Source organism: Sinocyclocheilus rhinocerous, unplaced genomic scaffold (assembly GCF_001515625.1).
Source record: "Sinocyclocheilus rhinocerous isolate Xijiao unplaced genomic scaffold, SAMN03320098_v1.1 scaffold604, whole genome shotgun sequence".
In the NCBI taxonomy this organism is placed as follows: domain Eukaryota; kingdom Metazoa; phylum Chordata; class Actinopteri; order Cypriniformes; family Cyprinidae; genus Sinocyclocheilus; species Sinocyclocheilus rhinocerous.
Window position 1 is genome coordinate 1,179,724 of NW_015658518.1, and position 19,758 is coordinate 1,199,481.

Consider the following 19,758-nt stretch of genomic DNA (forward strand, 5'->3'; position numbering starts at 1 on the left):
TATATATATATATAAATTAGAAATGTTGCCTTGGATAATTTAAAGAAAAATAAATAAATTACAGAAAAATAAATTAAAGCTAAATATAAATATTTAAAAAGCTAATGAAAATAAGAAAACCACATACAATTACTAAAATGTAACATAAAATGAAAAAAGGAAATATAAAATAAAAGCTAATCCAAAATAGTGATAGTATATTAAAATTAGGGTACTAGTGGAGATGACAGTTGCTCATGACAGTTTAGGAAGAATAAAGACAACTAGTCTGTAACTATCCAGTAAGTATGTTTTAAGGCCAAAAGTGCACACAGTTGAAGAAACACCTATAAATGATCAATTAGTAAGATGATCAATTAGTAAGATGGAGTATTTCTATCATAACCGTTTAACCATGAGATGCCTCTTAACTTAGCTCTTGTAATGCTTGCATAATCATTTTGACAGACCGTGATGGATGGCAATCAGTAATGTCATGCTAAATTGTGAGTTCATAAATTACATAACTGTGCTGCTGATAATGATCAAAGTAAACCGAAATGAATGAATGTGAGTGTTATTTTATCTAAAGTATCAGTAGAAGTATTAGTCCAGCAGGGGGCGACCCGCACTACATTAAAACATGAAGCGACTCAATGGTGCACTGCTGCATAATGCAAGACACACATGAAATGAGAGTCAAATCATGAAAACATGGTGAACTGGTGGTTTTTAATGGAAAACCATACAGTATTAAGCTGCTTTAGAACAAATGATTCAAATACATACTGAGCAGCATTTAACACTCAGTCAGCATAGGTCTGTTATCACACAGCAGTACACCAACACTCACTGCTTATCCAGATATTCTGGCAAACTCAGTGTAAACAAATACTGAGTTTGTGTTTGAGCGCTCACCTCCTCTGTTAGGAATAGTGCTGACATATCAAAGAGAATATTTGTCTTTGGAGATCACCACTTTATGATTTGATTGCCATAATGTCATTGGGTATACAGTTGCAGAGGAGGCTATCCTCAACCGTGAGAAAGTATGTTTGATAAACGCACTTATGGAAGGAGGAGAACATCTAAATAAAGACAAATGCACTGAAAGATTTAAGAGGCAGGAAACGGAGCAGCACGGCAGTGGGATAGAAAGAAAGAACGAACGGGGGAGAGAGCAAATGAATATGAGGCAAATCAACACATTAAAAATAAAGACTAGATGTAATAAACTTCAAGAAGAAAACCCAAACTGGGACTTCTGGGTATTTATTTCTTTGTTCTTGTTACTTGTAGGGTATTTGTTTGTCATTTAATTGCTTGTTACTTTAACTGAATTCCCTCAATGTCTTGGAGTGCTTGAAGCGAGGGGAGTTCTGGGATGTTTTCGTTCACTCACCTGCTGATGTAGGAATCAGGTAATCTGCTGTCCGTCGGAGATCCGATGTCTCTGCTGGAGCATTTCTCCTCTCCTCCATGTCCACTGCTGGCCTCACTGTCTGCCTTCTGGCTCAGAGTGTCAGAGAAGGTGTCATCCCTGTAAAACAGCAAACAAGCAGTTATTATAACCTATTTACACGCATTAGGCTTAGTTTAATGTTTAATCGCAAACTGTTTCACGACAGACAAGAAGAGCTCCAAGTGTCACCAAAACAAGTTCAAGTTCAAGTTCAGTTTTATTTCTAGAGCACATTTAAGCACGAAACAAGGCCGACCAAAGTGCTGCACAACATACAATAATATATAACAAGGAAAAAATCAGAAAACAAATAAAAACAATTCAAAATCCATACAACAGCAAAAGCAGATTAAAACAATTCAAAGGCGCAGATTACTACATGTTAAAAGCCAGAGAGAAAAGATGTGTTTTAAGATATGACTTGAACTCAGATAAAGTAGAAGCCATTCTGATGTGAATTGGTAAGTTGTTCCAAAGGGTGGGGCCAGCCACTTCAAAGGCTCTAGATCCTCTGGTTTTTAAGCGTGTTCTAGGGGTCTGAAGGAGAAATTTGCCCTCTGATCTTAGTCCCCTCTTCGAGGAGTAGGGGTGGAGTAAATCAGACAAATAAAGTGATTTATAGACAAGTAGCAATATTTTAAACAATTCGATAGTGAACTGGCAGCCAATGCAATGATCGCAAGAGGGGAGTGGCATGATCAAACTTTTTACACCGCTTCAAGAATCTAGCTGCAGCATTTTGAACTACTTGTAGCCGAGAGATTTGGGACTTTGATATTCCGAAATAGAGGGCGTTGCAGTAATCCAGCCGAGACGTAATAAAGGCATGGATAGCAACCTCTAGAGAGCTTTTTGAGAGAAATGACTTGATTTTAGAAAGGGAGCGAAGATGGAAGAAGCTAGAACCTACTACAGCACTAATTTGTTTATCAAATTTTAAGGAATTATCAAACAACACACCCAGATTTCGAACATGGGGAGAAATGAAGGAGTTTAAGGTCCCGAGATTGGGTTGAATACTTGCCCTATGTTCTGAGGGACTAAAAACAATAACTTCCGTTTTATCTGGGTTCAAGAATAAAAAGTTTTTAGAAAGCCATGATTTGACATCAGTAAGACAAGCAGTAAGAGTATCACTGGTAAAGTTTGTTTTCTTAGTCAGAGGCAAATAAATTTGTAGGTCATCGGCGTAACAGTGAAAAGAGACGTTGTGTTTTCTAAAAATAGAGCCCAGAGGAAGAAGATAAAGAGAGAAGAGAGCGGGAGATAAGATAGAACCCTGAGGAACTCCACAAGTTAGGTTGCCTGTGGTCGAGTGAAAACTTCCAGTTTTTACCACAAATCTCCTGTTTGTAAAACACATTCCAAAATTCAAGTTGGCCACTGGTTTGTATCACTAAGCTTTTCCTTTTCACTCAATACTCCCCAATACACTGAATGTAGGGCTGCATGACTTGGGTAAAAAAAAAAAAATGTATATATATTATTATATTATTATTATTTTTATTTTATTTTTTTCAAATAAAAATTGTGATTAAAAAGAAGCTAAAAGTTTGCTATGCTTGCTTGTAGGACTGCACAATTTAACTAAAATTTTATAATTATGTCACAATTAACAATAATAATATTAATCATTATTATTATTTGTTTTTTTATTATAAAAAATACTGCTTAGTTTAAAGGACTGCACAATTTAGTAAAATATGTTGTGATTATATATCAATATGACCACATAAAAAAAAAAATAATAACTATTATTTTTTTTTTATTATTATCATCATTTAAAAAAAACTACAGGTTTGCTGTACAATTTGTTCAAAAAACGCAGTGATTACATCAATACGACTAGAAAAACATTATTTTTTTTTTATATTATCTTTATTATTATTATTAAACATTTTGTGAATATATACTGTATCACTATGACTATAAAAACAACTTTTTATTTTTTAAATATATCATCTCTCATTTTTAGTTTCCACCTTGTTTGTCACTAACCTTTCCTGGGTGGTGCAAAAAGCACCAGCAACGTTTCAGCAATGTTTAAAAGCAATCAAACGCAAGGACTGTTTTCCTGCTGAAGGCTCAAACATGATAACATCGAAATTTGCTTTTACTATTTTTGCTGTTTACGATGTATATTTCCTGACTAACTTGCAACCTTGTAACATTGCCCTTCTTCAATGCTTTCATGTGAAGGTCAAGCAGTACGTGATGCTTGTGTAGAGTGGTGCGTTAAAGCCCTGACACGAGGCCTGTGAAAGAGACTTGTAGAGCATATAAAGCTCCACAAATCCTGTGTAAAAATCACAGCTGCTGATGCAGCCTATTGGACAGAACATTAGGTCACATGTGCATGTTTTCTAGCACCAAACAGGCATTTCTATCAGCTGTGAGGTGAATTCTCTCCATTGCATGCGTGCCATAGAGGATATCCTGTGTGTATGAGCGTGTGTGTGTGTGTGTGTCTTTCGCTCTCTGGCTCTTTTATTGGACTGACGCTGCTGGTCTAGGGCCTCTTAAACTCCCTCACTACACCAGGCTGTAAATTCTCTCAGTGCCACGAGCCAAGAACACACATCAACAGAGGGTCACGACGTGAATTATTGATACACACACACAGTGGGCTGGTATGGGCTCTGTTGTTGGCGTCACTCAGTACTGTGCCCGATCCATTAGATTTGCCCCCTTTATGAGCCATAATTTGTTCAACTAGGCTCCAATGGTTGCCCAGGCGGAACAAGTTGTCATGACCATAAAGGGATTTACCAGGGGAGATGGTCCACCGCAGAGTGCTGCAACTAAACTCAGATGTGCCTCGGTTTTGTTCCAAATCTAACTAGCTGCCTACCTAGACAACATTTTAAGGCTTCATAGATTACTCTTCTGTGTAAGTAGGCATTTACTTCCTTGCTACAAAGTATGCAAAAAGCAGTACATCAAAGCTGTATTTGCAAATACACAGTATTCAAATGGAAGATAGAGTACATCCAGATTGTAATATAGAACATATTTTATTAATGTTAAATTTCTTAATTTTGGAAACAGCTAGTTCATCTCTTGAGGTGAAGGCAATCCCAGAATGCAATGCGAGAAACTCAGTGAAAAAATAAAATAGTGAACAAAAGAAATAATATTACACTATACATAACTAGGGTTAAAAAGACTTAACAATATTAAAATAAATAATAATTCTGGCCATAAATATGGACTGTTTGATGAATAAAAAAATTATTAACAATAAATTCACTACCCCGGTGCCAATGAAAAATGTATTTAAAATATTATTTAATATTGTTAATATAAATATTACATATTATTTAAAATATTTTATGATGATTCTATATTAATTTGACAATCATATATGTAAACAGTCTAATGATTAAAATTTTTTTACGTGATTGTTATTTATATATATATATAATTTCTGTGCAATTAGTTAAAGTTTTATTAGATTCACAACCCTAATATATACTACATTAATAAATACTCTTGCTATCACCTACCTTTTATATTTTCCATTTTACACACATTATATCTTATCTTAATTTTTTATTAGATTTTATATATTGTGTTGTAAAACAATAAATTGTATTCTGATTTACATAAACTTGCTGATTTTTTCTAATTTGTTAAATATTATGTATTTTTACTCTATGTACAGAGAGTAAAAAGCTTTTCACTGCAAATCAATTTAGAATCGGAATTCGAATTATTGTAAATTATAATTATATAATACTAAAAAGGACTGAACAGACTAATACTCAAACACAGATAAATCTATTCAGCCCAATATATGTGTGTATTTATTTATTTGTATGTATTTTCTTGCCTGGTTAAATAAAGGTTAATAACATCGAACTCTGTTGAAGCACTATTATTTGTATTGTTGTATCACTGTAGAACAGTAGAGATACTCACATATCCTGTACAACGATGTACTGGTGAGGCACTAGTCCATCTATGCCGTTGTGTCTACCCTCCCACCAGTCATCCGACGCTCTCTGATACAGCAGTAGAGACGCACCCTTCTTAAAGGAGAGTTCCCGTGCAGAACGGCCCACATAATCAAATTTTGCAATGGCTTCAATGGGCTCCCCCTCTGCAGGAAAAAAAACAAAAAACGTCATGGTTAATTCAGTGGATAAGGAGAGCGGAAATAGATGTCAGTGGCATCATCAGCAGCAGCTTTCCATTGGAAAATATCCAATCATAACTTCTGTGTGATCAATTAGCTCTTCCGCATGAGTGGCATCACCCATTTCTGCACTTCTGACATATGCTATATGAAACGCCTAAAGGGAAAGAATATGGAGTTAACTGAACAACAGTTGGTGCTTTTTACAGTACCAAGTCTAATGAATCCATACAGTGCACATGCCTCAACTGCATCTGACCGTTCATTCACATGTGAATGAGAGCATTTCAATGCATCAACGCTATAGGGTCTCTGAGTAGCCGGTGTACATGCCGTTGCCGTCGTGACCCCCTTTACATAAGGACTCATTAGAGAGCCAACCGGCTTCAATGCATGCTGTTCTTGGACAAGAACGGGCTGTTCTTGTCCTCAGGACAATCGAGAAACGTGAACCTTACCAACATCTCAACGCCTGCCAAATGAGTGCCACACCTCTTACAAAACAGCACTGTGATATATTGGTGGTAATACTATGATGCTTGAGTCATAAGGTACAAGACACCATGCTAAATTATGAGAAATTTAAAAAATATATTTATTTTATTTATATAAATGTTTTAATATTTAAATGACACGTTTCAATATTTAATTAAAACATATTTAATAATTAATATTTAAATATTTATTATTAAATATTTAAATATTAATTATTAAATATGTTTTAATTAAATATTGAAACGTGTCAGTTAAATATTAAAACATTTATATAAATAAAATAAATATATTTTTTAAATTTCTCATAATTTAGCATGGTGTCTTGTACCTTATTAGATAACCTTAAGACTAACATATTGATACTAACACCCAAAAAAACTTTAATTTTGATTTCATGGAGACTTTAAGAAACAATCAAAAAAGTAAGAAAATCCAGACTATAACCTGATTAATTCATTTGTTTACGGTCCAAAACCTAGCTCACTCAGCGATACACGTTGTTCGGTAGTCTGTATTAAAGAGGTTGTAACTTTTGTTAAGGCACTATTTTTATTCAGACATTAAACAAGTGTTGTTCTTGCACCCGCTTGCTTTAGTTGATTGCACATTGTACCATATGGACTTCTTGTTGCCCCAGAGGAGAGCTAACAACCCATGCTAGGTTTTCTGGCTAAACATGCACTGCTCTAGCAGTAACTTCCCCACAAGCACCCCACAGTCTAGGAACAGAAGGAATAAAGGCTGACAGAGTAGAAAACTGTAAGCTGCATTTCCTGTTTTTGAATGTATTTAATAGAGAAAGGTTTGCAGACTGCAGGGGTGCTGCCATTTAGAAAAATGAGAAAATGAGCTTCTTGCAACATCATCAGGGACACGTTAAGAAATGTAACAAAGACCACATGTTTTTAACAGTTTAAAGGGTTTCTACTCAAAGGCTGGCATTTCAACAAAGCTTTGCTGTAAAACAGAAACATCCTAATTAAACTTAACATGAATTACAATTCAATACCCATTTGAATTATATAACGTGACTTATTTTATAGAGAACCCAAATATTCAAGAACAATTGGTATTTTAAGAACTGAAAAAAAGCAATAATGCGTAAGACATTAAGACTCATTTTCACAGTTTAAATGGAAATGTAAAATTATATTTAATAGATTTTTTGAAGCTTATAATTTAGGTCCCTTATCACACCTCACCTTATCTAATATTATGAAATATTTCTAAAATTTAAAATGTGTGTTCTGTATTAACTTATTTAAAAATGTAATTTATTTCTGTGATGGCAAAGCTGAATTTTCAGCAGCCATAACTAATGTCTTGAGTGTCACATGATCCTTCAGAAATCATTCTAATATGCTAATATGACATATGCTCAAGAAACATTTTTTTTTTTTTTATTATTATCATTGTTGAAAACAGTTTTGTTGCTTTCTATTTTTGTGGAAACGGTGACTTTTTTTCCCAGGATTTTTTGATGACTATAAAGTTCAAAAGTGCAGCATTTATTTGAAATAGAAATGTTTTGTAGCATTAGGAAGTGTCTTTACTGTTACTTTTGAGCAATTTAATGCATGGAGAAAAAAAAATCTTACTGGCCCCAAACTTTTAAATGGCAGTTATACATCTATAATATGTTTATCTATACAATTATTCTTGTATACATGTACAGATTTTTTAAGAAATTAGGAAATAAATAGGGCCATTTTTGATTTCATGTCGACTTTTAACTAGATATAATCACACAAACCAACATTTCCAAAACAAACAATATTCTTATTGTACATTGGTTTCCCACAGATGCTGAGATTTGTCTTTTTGCCTCCCAAGAGAGCATTCCGTCTGCTTATTCCAGTTCACTTGAATGAATAAATGGCTCTAAAGGCATAGCAGGGGTCCCGTCACTTGGCAAAGTGGTTTTCCAGACGGGCCCTAAAACGATCCCCCTTCAGACGCAGCGACTGAGGACAGATGCTGCACTGGTCACAGGTTTGAGCAGGCTGATATAATTATGCTTTGAGTTAACAGTACAGCCACTGGTTCCTCAGGATTGTTCATTAATGCAGATAAACGTCCAGAAACAGAGAGAAGATTTAGAAATAGAATACATTCCAAAATCCTTATTATGAAACAAGACAAAACACACAACAGGGCTCGAAATTAACTTTTTTACTTGGTAGCACTGGTGCTCCCAACTTCAAAAAGTTAGGAGCACCACCAAAAATTTAGGAGCACTCACCAAAAATGTATGAGCATCACAACTACAAATTATATATTAACAGATTTTATTCTTACATTCTTAACTTTAATGCAGATTTTGTATTGGTTAATATTAGCTGTCAATCTCTCAGTCACTGCTTTCCGCTAACTACCGAGTCGGGAGCATATGCGACCAAAATGGTCGCAATTTCGAGCCTTGCACAAGTTACCCATAACTGATATAAGACACAAGCTATGGTTGCAGTGTAAAGAAAGAGAATAATAATTCCTCTGCAGGGGAAAAACCTCCTCAATACATTCATAAGGAAAACATTTAGAGCAAAACCATGGCAGCTGAGAGCAATTTTACAATTTTCAGGACAGTTATGATTCAGGCTGACATTGATATCCGACATCTGCGTTAGTTAATGGAAACCCTCACATATGTGAAGTATCAGGGTTCTCAGTTAAATGTTACAGATTCATGAATTTAAACGGACAGTAAGATGGGAAGTCAAAATTAATCTACAGCATGCAGATGTGCATGTCTGGATGTCGAATAGTGATTTATGAACAAATGACACGCTTGTGCGCAATATCCTTCAATGAATCCGATCCTAAATGAACTGAACACCAGAGGTTCTGGGTTCTGTTTATACTCTAGTGAATATGAGATCTGTCTCTTCAGCAGTGTTTAGAGAAGGAGAGATTGGACGAATGATGGCGGCATTATGTCAGAGTTGCACACAAGTCTCAGTTGACAAAGTGACACAGAGGTTATACTAAAAAAATTGTAACTTTCTAAAGAAAATGTGAGCGCTTACCGATGCAAAACAAAACGGTTCAAAACCAACAAAAAGCTGTTTGGTTTCAAAGTTACTTCTGTGCAAGCTGTGCTTAAAATCGCTTATTCCTCACAAATCGCTTTTTCCTCACTAAACTTCACCAAACTTTTGCTTATGGAACTGCAATAGAAGTCTATTGCTGTCAGTTTTATCACAAATCTTTTAAGTGCTTCTCAACAAACGGCATGATTTGAGGCATCTTTCATGTTCATAGCACAAACAGTGAGGGACAAATTATGAGCCTTAATACACAGGGTTAAGGGTTTGTTTAAATCTCTAACCTTAAGAATGAACAACAATATGCTTGCCTTAGCCAAATAATGAAATCCCATTTGAGCAATTACAGGGAGTGTCTATTCCCATTTGTTCTTATGATCCAAACACAAAGGTAAACTTCAAAGTAACCATCTTCTAATAAAGCTGTGTTTTTGCTATTTCTGATTCAGTCCGACTCCCTGCACAGACGCTCTCTATTAAACAATAGAACAAACTTGGCTTTTGTCTGTCTGAGAAATCTTAGATATGGAAAAAGCAGACTTCCCACTTCTCTTATAAAATAAAGCTTAAGAAAACAGGCATTGTTCAGGTACAGACGGAGAGAGACAGGAAATGTGTCTATTTTCAGTGGGGTAGCATACAGGGGTCAGCAGCAACATTTTCCTTTCGGTTCTTTTGAAAGACTGCACAGAAGACAAAAACAAACCACTTGATTGAGTTGAGTTTTCAGTCTGACACTTGCAGTTTATTTCTCAGATTACACACGGGAATTGGTTCATGTGTCATCAATGGGCCAAGCATCTGGTTTTAGTTTGTTTGTGACAATGAGCTTTGAGAACTTCTAGAGAAGTTTTTCCATGATAAAACTAAATGCAGCTATAAAATGAACTCAATCTGGAGTCAGACTGGTGAGGACTTCACATGCATTTTTAACGCAAACTGCCCTACATCCATGACAGACTGGTCTACGTTGCCCTGCAGCACTGGAAAGCATTTACCAGACTTGCTTCAAACCCTTTTCCTTTGTTTACGGATGTGTCTCCCTTCCCACAGGATTAGAAAACAAAAAGAAGGAGCAAAGAGTTGGACAAAGTTCTCCGCTCTTTAACGATCACTTCATTTAGAGCTGTGAAAAGTGATTACCCAGGTCAGGGAAAGCAGGAATTAACCCTTGACTTGCCGTGTCAGAAAATGCTATAAGAGATAAAATCAATCCAGGGGCTCAGTGCACATTGGCTGAAGCCAATTTGAGCTAATGGGAAGAATGACCGGACAGGAAAAGATGACCTAACCTTGTTCCCATGACCATGATGAACAACCTACATTCACTGGCATGGGACGTCATAGTGTACATACAGTACAACAGGGTGTGGTAAATGAAATAAACATACCATCCTCACTGGTGTGGGTCTCTGCTCCTCCATCCTGATCAACCTCCTCAAGAGCTCCATGTTCACTGTATGGACTCTCACTGCAGAAGATAAGAGGAAATAAATCAAGACTATTATTTGACCTATTATAACTATTTTTTTAAAACATAGCAGATTGTGGCATTTACAGCATCTGTAAACCAAATATTTAATAGTCACATGAGCTTAAAAACCTTTTGTTCTAAAATAAGTTTTGTAGATGATTAAAATAGCTTTGATTTGTTTAACATTTATTAGCATTTATTATGCAAATATTAAGATGCAAATACACTACCATTTTGGGGTCAATAATGTTAGAGAAGATTTCTATTTCTTTTGCTTTGTATTCATCAAAGAATCCTGAAAAAAATGCATCACGGTTTTCACAAAAAAATATTTTAAAGCAGCTCAACTGTTTACAACGTTGACAATAATAAAAAATGTCAGAAAAGCAGCAAATCAGCATAGTAGAATGATTTCTGAAGGATCATGTGACACTGAAGACTGGAGTAATGATGCTGAAAATTCAGCTTTGCATCACAGGAATAAATTACATTTTAAAATCTATCAAAATAGTTATCTTAAATTGTAATAACATTTCACAATTTTACTGTTTTTACTGTATTTTTAATTTAAAAAATGCCACCTTGGTAAGCTTAAAAAACTTCTTAATATGACACCCAACTTTTGAATAGTAGTGTATGTATGCATTCCCTACACAAGTAACTGCATACACAGGGTTAAATCACAGCCAGTGTAAAACTCCGCATCAAGCAAAAAGTACAGAGGCTGTCATTAGTATTCAGGAGGAGTCAGGCAGGGTGATTGGGATTCTGTCAGTGGCACAGCGTGGTTACTGAGACTGGCACTAATGCCCTTCACATCCTTGCAAATTACCTCTGACACACAGTAAAGCCATTTTAAACAAGAGCACTGCCACTCACGCATGCCACACTACCAAAGGTGAAAATATGAGAACCGGCTTCAGCAAGTTTAAGAAGGGTGGATGTAATATCTGAAATGCTCAAGTACAGATGCTTGCAGTGGCAGGTGTTTTGCTTCCGTTTGGGGGATGAAGACTTGTGGGAGTTGGGCTGCTCTCTTTGAGACAACAAAATCACTAGCCAACACATACACACAGCTGTGGAGCTGGCGGAAAATGTCTCTTTCCTCTTCTCATCTATGTGAATTTCAGGGAGGAATGAGCGTTGGTTTGGCTGCCGATCTTTCCTTACCTTAATGGTGGTAATTATCAAGATGGTTTCAGTCTGTCTCACCTAGTTGAAGATCTCCGAACCCTTTCGGCCTCTAAAAAATGTCCCACCTTCACTAAAGAGCTCACTATCGGCACCTCATCTTTTCACATAATTACCCACACCGAATCCAAACACGGTTCAGATGCAGCTGGGACCGTCACTCTTTAGATCCAGACACACATACCTGTGATATTCAGTGCGTTTTAAAAACAAACCTTTGGCCTTGAGCCCGGTATATCCTCACAGAGAAAGAATGAGAAATACAAGGCCAGTTTTATAACACAAATTTCAGCTAATTTATAGTTTGGAAGAAAATAACCATCACAAATATTACACCGAGTTTCTTTGAAGGGATAATTCACCCAAAAATGAAAATGTGGAACACACTGTCTATTCAATGAAAGTCAATGGGGTCCAAAACAACAATGGCCCGTATTGACTTTCACTGAGTGAAAGGGGAAAAAATGATTATTATTATTATTTTCAAAATATTTTTTTTTTTGTGGTCCACAGAAAGTCATAAAGGTTTGGAATGATATGAGAGTGACAGTGTTGCTGAAACTAAAACCACTGCATTTTTGGAAAGTGAAATAAAGCTGAACTAACATAAAAGTTATATTTAAATATTACATGGAAAAATGTTTGCCAAATCAAAATTTAAATTTTTTTTTTTATTTCCGGTTGAAGCACTAAAATTACCAAAACTAATTGAAATAAAATTAAAGGCAAATAAATATAAAACAAAAATTTATAAAAAATACAAAGCACAATACAAAATTACTAAAACTTAAAATTAAAATGAAAACTGAAAATATTAAAAGGCTACTTTCAAAACATGAATAAATAAGATATCAGTATAAATAATTATAAAATGATGCTGCATAGTGAGTAAATGATGACAGAATTTCCGTTTTTGCATGACTGTCCCTATAAATGATGCATTTTTGACCTGTATTACTTTTCTTCCAAATCTTTTATAAGGATTTATGCTCCTCTTCTGGATCAACTAGACCTGATCTTCAAAACAAAGAGGTCACACCCTAAAACTGTACTAACAAAATAAGTGACTCACTATAGCGCTGACTAATAATTTCTTTTATTTCACTCAAGTCACGCCATGGATGTCCGGATACCACTACTAATCCTCAAAAATACAATAAAGTCTAAAACTTTAACAAGCTCAAACACTGTCTCGATTCTCATCACCCACCTACAAGCAGCTGCCCAGACAGTTATCACTAAATAATTAAAAACAACATCAACTCATCACAGCACTCACCAATAGTCTCCGCCTGCCATACACTTCTCGTACATGGGGCCGTCAAGCTCCTTCGCGTCAGGAAAGATGGTCTCGTGATGGATGATGATGGTTTTGATGACCTCATTGACATGGGCCTGGCAGGAGACCTGGTCCTGAGTTTCTGGAGTGGGCATGAGGGTGGGGCCAAAGCAGATGGCCAGATTATAGGGGTCCATCATATTTTCATCGCTGTACTGGGACAAGCTGCAAGGAAAAACAAGCAAGCTATTAGGACAACTGACAACCAGCAAGTCTGGTCTCAGAATTTCTTAAAGATATGGAACGAGAAGTGATTCTGTAATTCTCAGTCAAGTAGCGTATTATATCATCAGCATTTCCGATGTCACTTCATGCCTTTTTAAAGCTTTCTGTGTGTTTGTGAGACATTCAGACTTACTGGTTGAGGAAGGCGAACAGATATCGCATGACCACGAGCACTGATCTGGGTACAGGCAGCAGGATCTTTCGTATATACAGCGATCTCTCATACAGATTGTCTATTCCTACAAAAGAGGGAGAAAGAGTAAAAAATATAGTAAATATATATATAGTAGATATCTTACAGGATTCTGCAAGTCTCCCACTCAGAGGATTTATTTAGCCTTATTTGGTTTAACATGACACGTCAATGCTGACATTCACATTCATGTAGAGAAAGTGTAGCAGTCCTGAAAATGTATTTGTCTTGCCATGACATTCAGAAATGATTATTCAGGGCCGCCGTTGTCATCCAAGACACTTAACAGCCTTGAGTATCTTATGACATGCCTCCATCTGAAAGTGTTAATTCACTGATAACCACATCACTTCAGCTCTATTCATAGAGTTACAAGGCTGAGCTCATTAAATGTTGAAAAAAACAAACAAACTTTGGAACACTGTTCAAATGCACAAAGTTAAATTATGTGCCAACCGTGTCATTTTGCAAACAAACATTTCCAATAGCCAAGTCTTACTGGAAAACAAGTTCACTTCTTTTTGAACTTGTTGCAGTGTTGTTAACTAAAACTATTAAAATATTTTTGAAAATATTACAAATATTTTCTGAAATTGTACACGCACACATATATATATGTATGCATTAGATGGAAAACGTCAACTTAAAAAACTTTCCTCGGAACATAAGTTAAAGACAAAGTACTAAATGAATAAGACTGAAACAAAAATATTATATAAAATACAAAAAAACTAATAAAAATGACAAAAGCACATAAGAAAAAAATACTAAACAAATTAAAATGAAAACTGAAAACAAAGGAAAAAATAAAAGCTCATTCAAAATAAACATAAAAAGACAAATAATGCTGAAATAGCACTGATTTGTTGCTTCAAATTGCCCATATATATAAATTGCCCAAGTCGTCTGTAACCAGGGACATGGCAGATACAGGTATGTGTATCTGTCACACACTCTCTGATTCAGTGTTTTAACCACCACAAAGAGTGAATTTAAAAAACAAGGCAATTTACTTGAGTTCATTTAAATTAATTGGCAGGTGTGCCGGCCCTCACCCTGGACCGAATGAAGCTGATTACAAGAGCATTAAAAGAGGTAAAGTCTAAAAAAATATTCAACTCCTCTTTTTAAAGAAGCTTAAAAATTCATCCAGAAGACTGGCATCCCAGAAATGTGTGTGAGTATTCCTGCGGCTCTCCTTCAGGAATGTACACAGATTTCACTGGGTTTTCTCCTTGGAGGCATTATAACTCACTTCCTGTCCTCTCTGGAATTCCATTACGGATCTTTGTGGTCTCCTTAGCATAGTCCTCTCAGGCTGTGTTTGGAAGCATACTATTCTACTATCACTATTTCATGGCTGGACATAATAACAGTTGTGATATTTCTGATTTCTTTCTTATTTTACCATTTGATCCGACTGCCAAGACATTTCTACCAAAATTGTTTTAAAAAGCCAACAATTGGATGTGACTGGCTGATTTAAATTACTTGACAATTACTTTTGCACAGAACTATCTAAATGTTTGTGTACTGTTGCACATACTATTTTTCAAAATATATAAAGTGCATACTACACAGTATGCTACTAGCTCATTCCAAACATAGCTTCAGATTAACCACTAGATCTTGACCCCATCGGATCCCACGGGTTGGCTGTGAGACACACACAGTTCTTATAAAAGCAAAATCAGCCTCTGTAGAACAGAATTAAAAACTGATGTGACCTGGTCTCATCCATAGCGCACACAGATCCCCGACTCATCCTCTGATAGCAGCTTAAAATAGTCATGTCACCATTAAAAGATCTAGGCTTTTGGGAATATGCTACTCGTGTTATTCGTCTTACTTCAGCACGAAACTGGGTTTGCAACACGAATCCTGAGCAAGAGAAGCAATTTAAAGACAAGGCACATGTCTGCAGAAACACAAATCAAACTAATATCCTACAGTGCAGTGAACACACAGCTCTGACAGTCTAAATATAGATCTGCCGTGGACAGAGAACAGGAGAGGCCGTGTGTTGGAGGGAGTGTGTGGTATGCTGGGAAAGGGTAAGTCGTGTGTAAATGTAAACAGCAGGGAATCCCCATTAGTCACACTCTACAGAATGTCACAGGCACACGGCCGCACATTGGTCGGGTATGTATGAACACACGCCTCGACATTCCTCCACACGCACAGACAAACAAAACCCACACATGCAAGCTCACAGGCCCTTCATCTAGCGAACTCTGTGGCTCGATTATCTTGACATGTGGCCAAATATTTAGAAAGGCCTGCCATGTAAAGCTACAAGCGATATTTTTATGCTAAAAACTTTTTTGCATGTCAAAATAATTTTTTTACATGGCAGGTAAAACATCAAAGTAAAAGTATCCAGGTCTAAAAATGCTAATGGCATTAAACCATTAAGAGCCGGGGGGTGAAATCGTTATGAATTTGAAGATCAGGGTAAATTTAACTTATTTTGTCTACTGGGAAACATGTAACTATCTTCTGTAGCCTCTGAAGAGCAGTACTAAATGAAAAAATATGATATTTAGGCAAAATAAGAAAAATGTACACATCTCCATTCTGTTCAAAAGTTTTCACCCCCTTATTCAGCGCTGCGGATCACAAACATCCCATTAACCCAACAGAAACGACTGAGCATCATGGTGTCATACTTCATTCATTCAATGCAGTGTAGCATCATCTATGATCATGATAAAGCACGCTTTCTGAACTCTTTCAAACTCACACAAAGTTGCATTCATGCCAGTTGAAGGACCAGCTGAAGCCCTAACGTGTCATGCCGTGGTGGAACACACACTGTGCTGTAATGGAGTGTGCATAAGGCTGTTAGCGTTAGCCTGAGGCGCTGGACGTCTTGTCATACAGTGAAGAAAGTCACTGTCCCACTGTTGGGGGCAAATGACTGAGATCTCTTTATGTGAGAGCGCACGATAACAGTTCAAAGCACTGTTAATTCACACTGAGCTGCGGATCACAAACATCCCATTAACCCAACAGAAACGACTGAGCATCATGGTGTCATACTGCATTCATTCATTCATTCAATGCAGTGTAGCATCATCTATGATCATGATAAAGCACGCTTTCTGAACTCTTTCAAACTCACACAAAGTTGCATTCATGCCAGTTGAAGGACCAGCTGAAGCCTTAACGTGTCATGCCGTGGTGGAACACACACTGTGCTGTAATGGAGTGTGCATAAGGCTGTTAGCGTTAGCCTGAGGCGATGGACGTCTTGTCATACAGTGAAGAAAGTCACTGTCCCACTGTTGGGGGCAAATGACTGAGATCTCTTTATGTGAGAGCGCACGATAACAGTTCAAAGCACTGTTAATTCACACTGAGAATCAATGACAGATTTACAGCTGCAGGTCAATAGAAAGCAAAAAAGAAAAATGAGGCACTTACTGACACAAGAGAGGAGATCATTGAATCTTTCCTTTGGAAACAGTGGGTTCTCCAAACATCGAAAGTAGAGTTTCAAAACCCCCGCAACAGAGTTTATATCGTGGTTATTCTCTTCATCTGTCAGGGGATCGTTACCTAAAAGGTATAATGTGTCAAATATGCTGAACAAAATATTTATATTTAAAATATGTGCACACCCAAATAACTGAAAACTTCTAATAAACTATTTTGGTTTATCTTGACATTCAAGAAATGCTGATGTGGATCTATATAAATAAAAAGAAAAATGTCAAGACATCTAGATGTTTTTCCAAGGAAGGATGTGTCCTTAAATCATGTGAATTCATGGCTCATATGACTCATTGAAGACATAAGAGATTCACTATTATTCAGCAGCGACAGCACTTTTGAAGCTATTTCAGAAACCTGAACTCTGTTACCACACACCTACCTCTCTCAAAAGAGTTCTTGATATCATTGACTTCAACTTGAGATCCAGACACTCTGAATATTCCTTGATGCTGAAGGCCTTAAAAATAGAGACAGAAACTGTGAAATAACTGCTTAAATAAGACGTCTTCCAGTGTCCATTTAAATCCGCTGGAAATAAAGGCCGGTCCATCGTAACCACAGACAAATCCCAACCTCAAAAGCTAAGCCCTGTGCTTTTGAAAAGTTCCCTTTTTCTAATTAAAGATAATGAATGAAGGAGAGAGAGTGCAAGCAGCTTTTACAAAAACATCCGTCAGTCCGGATTAGCTTTTAATGGAAAGCTTGGCTGAGGGTCAGAAAAGATTAATTAAAAACTTCTCTATAGTTCCAGTAAGACGGCCACACACAGACATCTTTCAGAGCTTACAATAGACACACAGGATCTACAATAGTTTACACAGACATATGATAAAGAACTTTTTGGACTGAACATCCTCTTGACATTGACAGGAAAGCACATAATTTAAAACACAACTTCAAATAGATCTAAAACAAGTCTGTGCATGGCCTAGACTAAGATGGGACGGATTCGGAAGGGGTGCGCAAAAACATGACCTAGCCAGACTCTAAATCAGTCCCAAACTTCAGGACAGGTAGCAATTGGATGATTAGACAAGTTTGAAGGCAATAGCATAACTGTTAACTTCATCTGTAGACTTTTCGGGTGACAATAGTGTGCTGTTTTTAAGGAATGGTTTAAGTTGCAAGGCCATTACAATATAACTTACCATACAGGTTGATGAATCGAATACAACTCTCAACAACTCTTGGTATTGCTTGTCCAGAGTCCTTAAAACAAGACAAACATTGGCAGTAAATCAGGATGTGTGCTAAACAATCACTCTAGCTCTAAATCAACTGAAAATATCCCACACACCATGTATCATTCATGTCGGAGATGAGAAGATAATCCTTCTTGAGCCTCAGACCCTTTTTAAAGTGCACACCTAAGATTATGTGCCTTATCCTGTCTCAGACAGGAAATAAAATGACAACTTAGATCTGCGTGCTAACATGGTTCTTGAACATGAATGAAGCCAGTGCCACCGTGGAAAAACTGAAATGCTTTAGTGAATCCTGCTATGTGACCGTGGCTGCCTGTTTTGTGGGGTTAGAGCTATTTGTTCAGCATTTGGCAGCGCTAGCTCTTACAAGCTTTTAAAAAATAATGTTATCTGCTTTTAACCCAGGGAATGTGCCAAGTCTGAACACTGTGAGCGTGCCAGGAACAGAGGCAGACCTCACAGGCGCTACATTTCCCAGCTATGATCAGCAATATGGTGAACACAAAATGTACTGCCGCAAACATGTTTAATTATTAATACTGATACAAATTCATAAATCATAATCGAAACATAGATGGAAAAGACAAGGAATGCTGGAAAACTATCTCTGCATTTTATTGTGCAGAACGTTTACTTTTAATTTATATGAAAAATGTTACAATAATCCAATAATTAGTTATGTTTTTTTTTTATTAACCACTTATTTCCTTATTTTTCACATATTCATTGTTGTATTCAAAATTTTATATTAATACATTTAATATTTAATAAAATCTTAATTCTATAAATTACTTTTTGGCCTGTGTAAAGCACTATACAATTCTAGTGTGAAATGTATTATTATTATTATTAATTGTAAAAAGTTATTTAATTTGTGGGATATTCTCTCCATTAAATGAAATAAATCATAATTGTGTGCATTAGGGTCACTGAAGCCAAAAAGGATGAACTCTTGTCAAGCATATGGACACATATACTTTGGGGTCCAAAAGTCTGAGACCACTAGTGAAAATGCTTCTATTTTGCACATTGATCATTTAATAAAAAATGTTTCCTTACAAATTATATTGTCATAACAATTAATTGAAAAATATTTTGTGATAAATATTTCATATTCATTCAAGTTTTCGTAGTTTCCTCGTACCCAGTTTTAAATAGAAAACCCAGAATCTGTGCAGTCTCAGACATTAGGACACCACTGTACATGGTTCACACCTCCTTAGGATTAAGCAAAGGTCACTGGAAGTTGAACTACTGGAAGCTTAGAAAGACATGCAGCAATGAGCTAATTAGGACAAGCCGACTGTTTCTGTACCTGGTGCCTTGTGTGTGAGTTCCGTCGTCCACGACTATGAGAGAAGGACAGCAGAACGAGAGGACAGAGAGCCAGAGAGTGAGAGAGCAGAAAAACAGAGAGAAAGAGGCGATCCCCAGGTTATTTGGTCCCAGCACTACAAGCCACCAACAACAGCCTACAAAATCATTATTAGTCTTCCAATGACACCATTAGCTCCA

At 36.4% G+C, this 19,758-nt stretch overlaps 1 protein-coding gene across 3 annotated transcripts in view; it reads right to left on the reverse strand.

Annotated features, from left to right (window-relative positions):
* srgap1a (SLIT-ROBO Rho GTPase activating protein 1a) overlaps positions 1-19,758 on the reverse strand; it is a 107,247-nt gene that overhangs the window by 4,570 nt on the left and 82,919 nt on the right. For all 3 annotated transcript variants that reach the window (XM_016530830.1, XM_016530828.1, XM_016530829.1), the window contains exons 12-20: positions 19,559-19,592; positions 18,187-18,247; positions 17,418-17,495; positions 16,967-17,101; positions 13,481-13,586; positions 13,063-13,287; positions 10,510-10,589; positions 5,363-5,543; positions 1,382-1,519 (exon numbers count right to left, since the gene is read on the reverse strand). In XM_016530830.1, the coding sequence (XP_016386316.1) occupies positions 1,382-1,519; positions 5,363-5,543; positions 10,510-10,589; positions 13,063-13,287; positions 13,481-13,586; positions 16,967-17,101; positions 17,418-17,495; positions 18,187-18,247; positions 19,559-19,592 (1,038 nt within the window). The remainder of the gene's footprint in view (positions 1-1,381; positions 1,520-5,362; positions 5,544-10,509; positions 10,590-13,062; positions 13,288-13,480; positions 13,587-16,966; positions 17,102-17,417; positions 17,496-18,186; positions 18,248-19,558; positions 19,593-19,758) is intronic.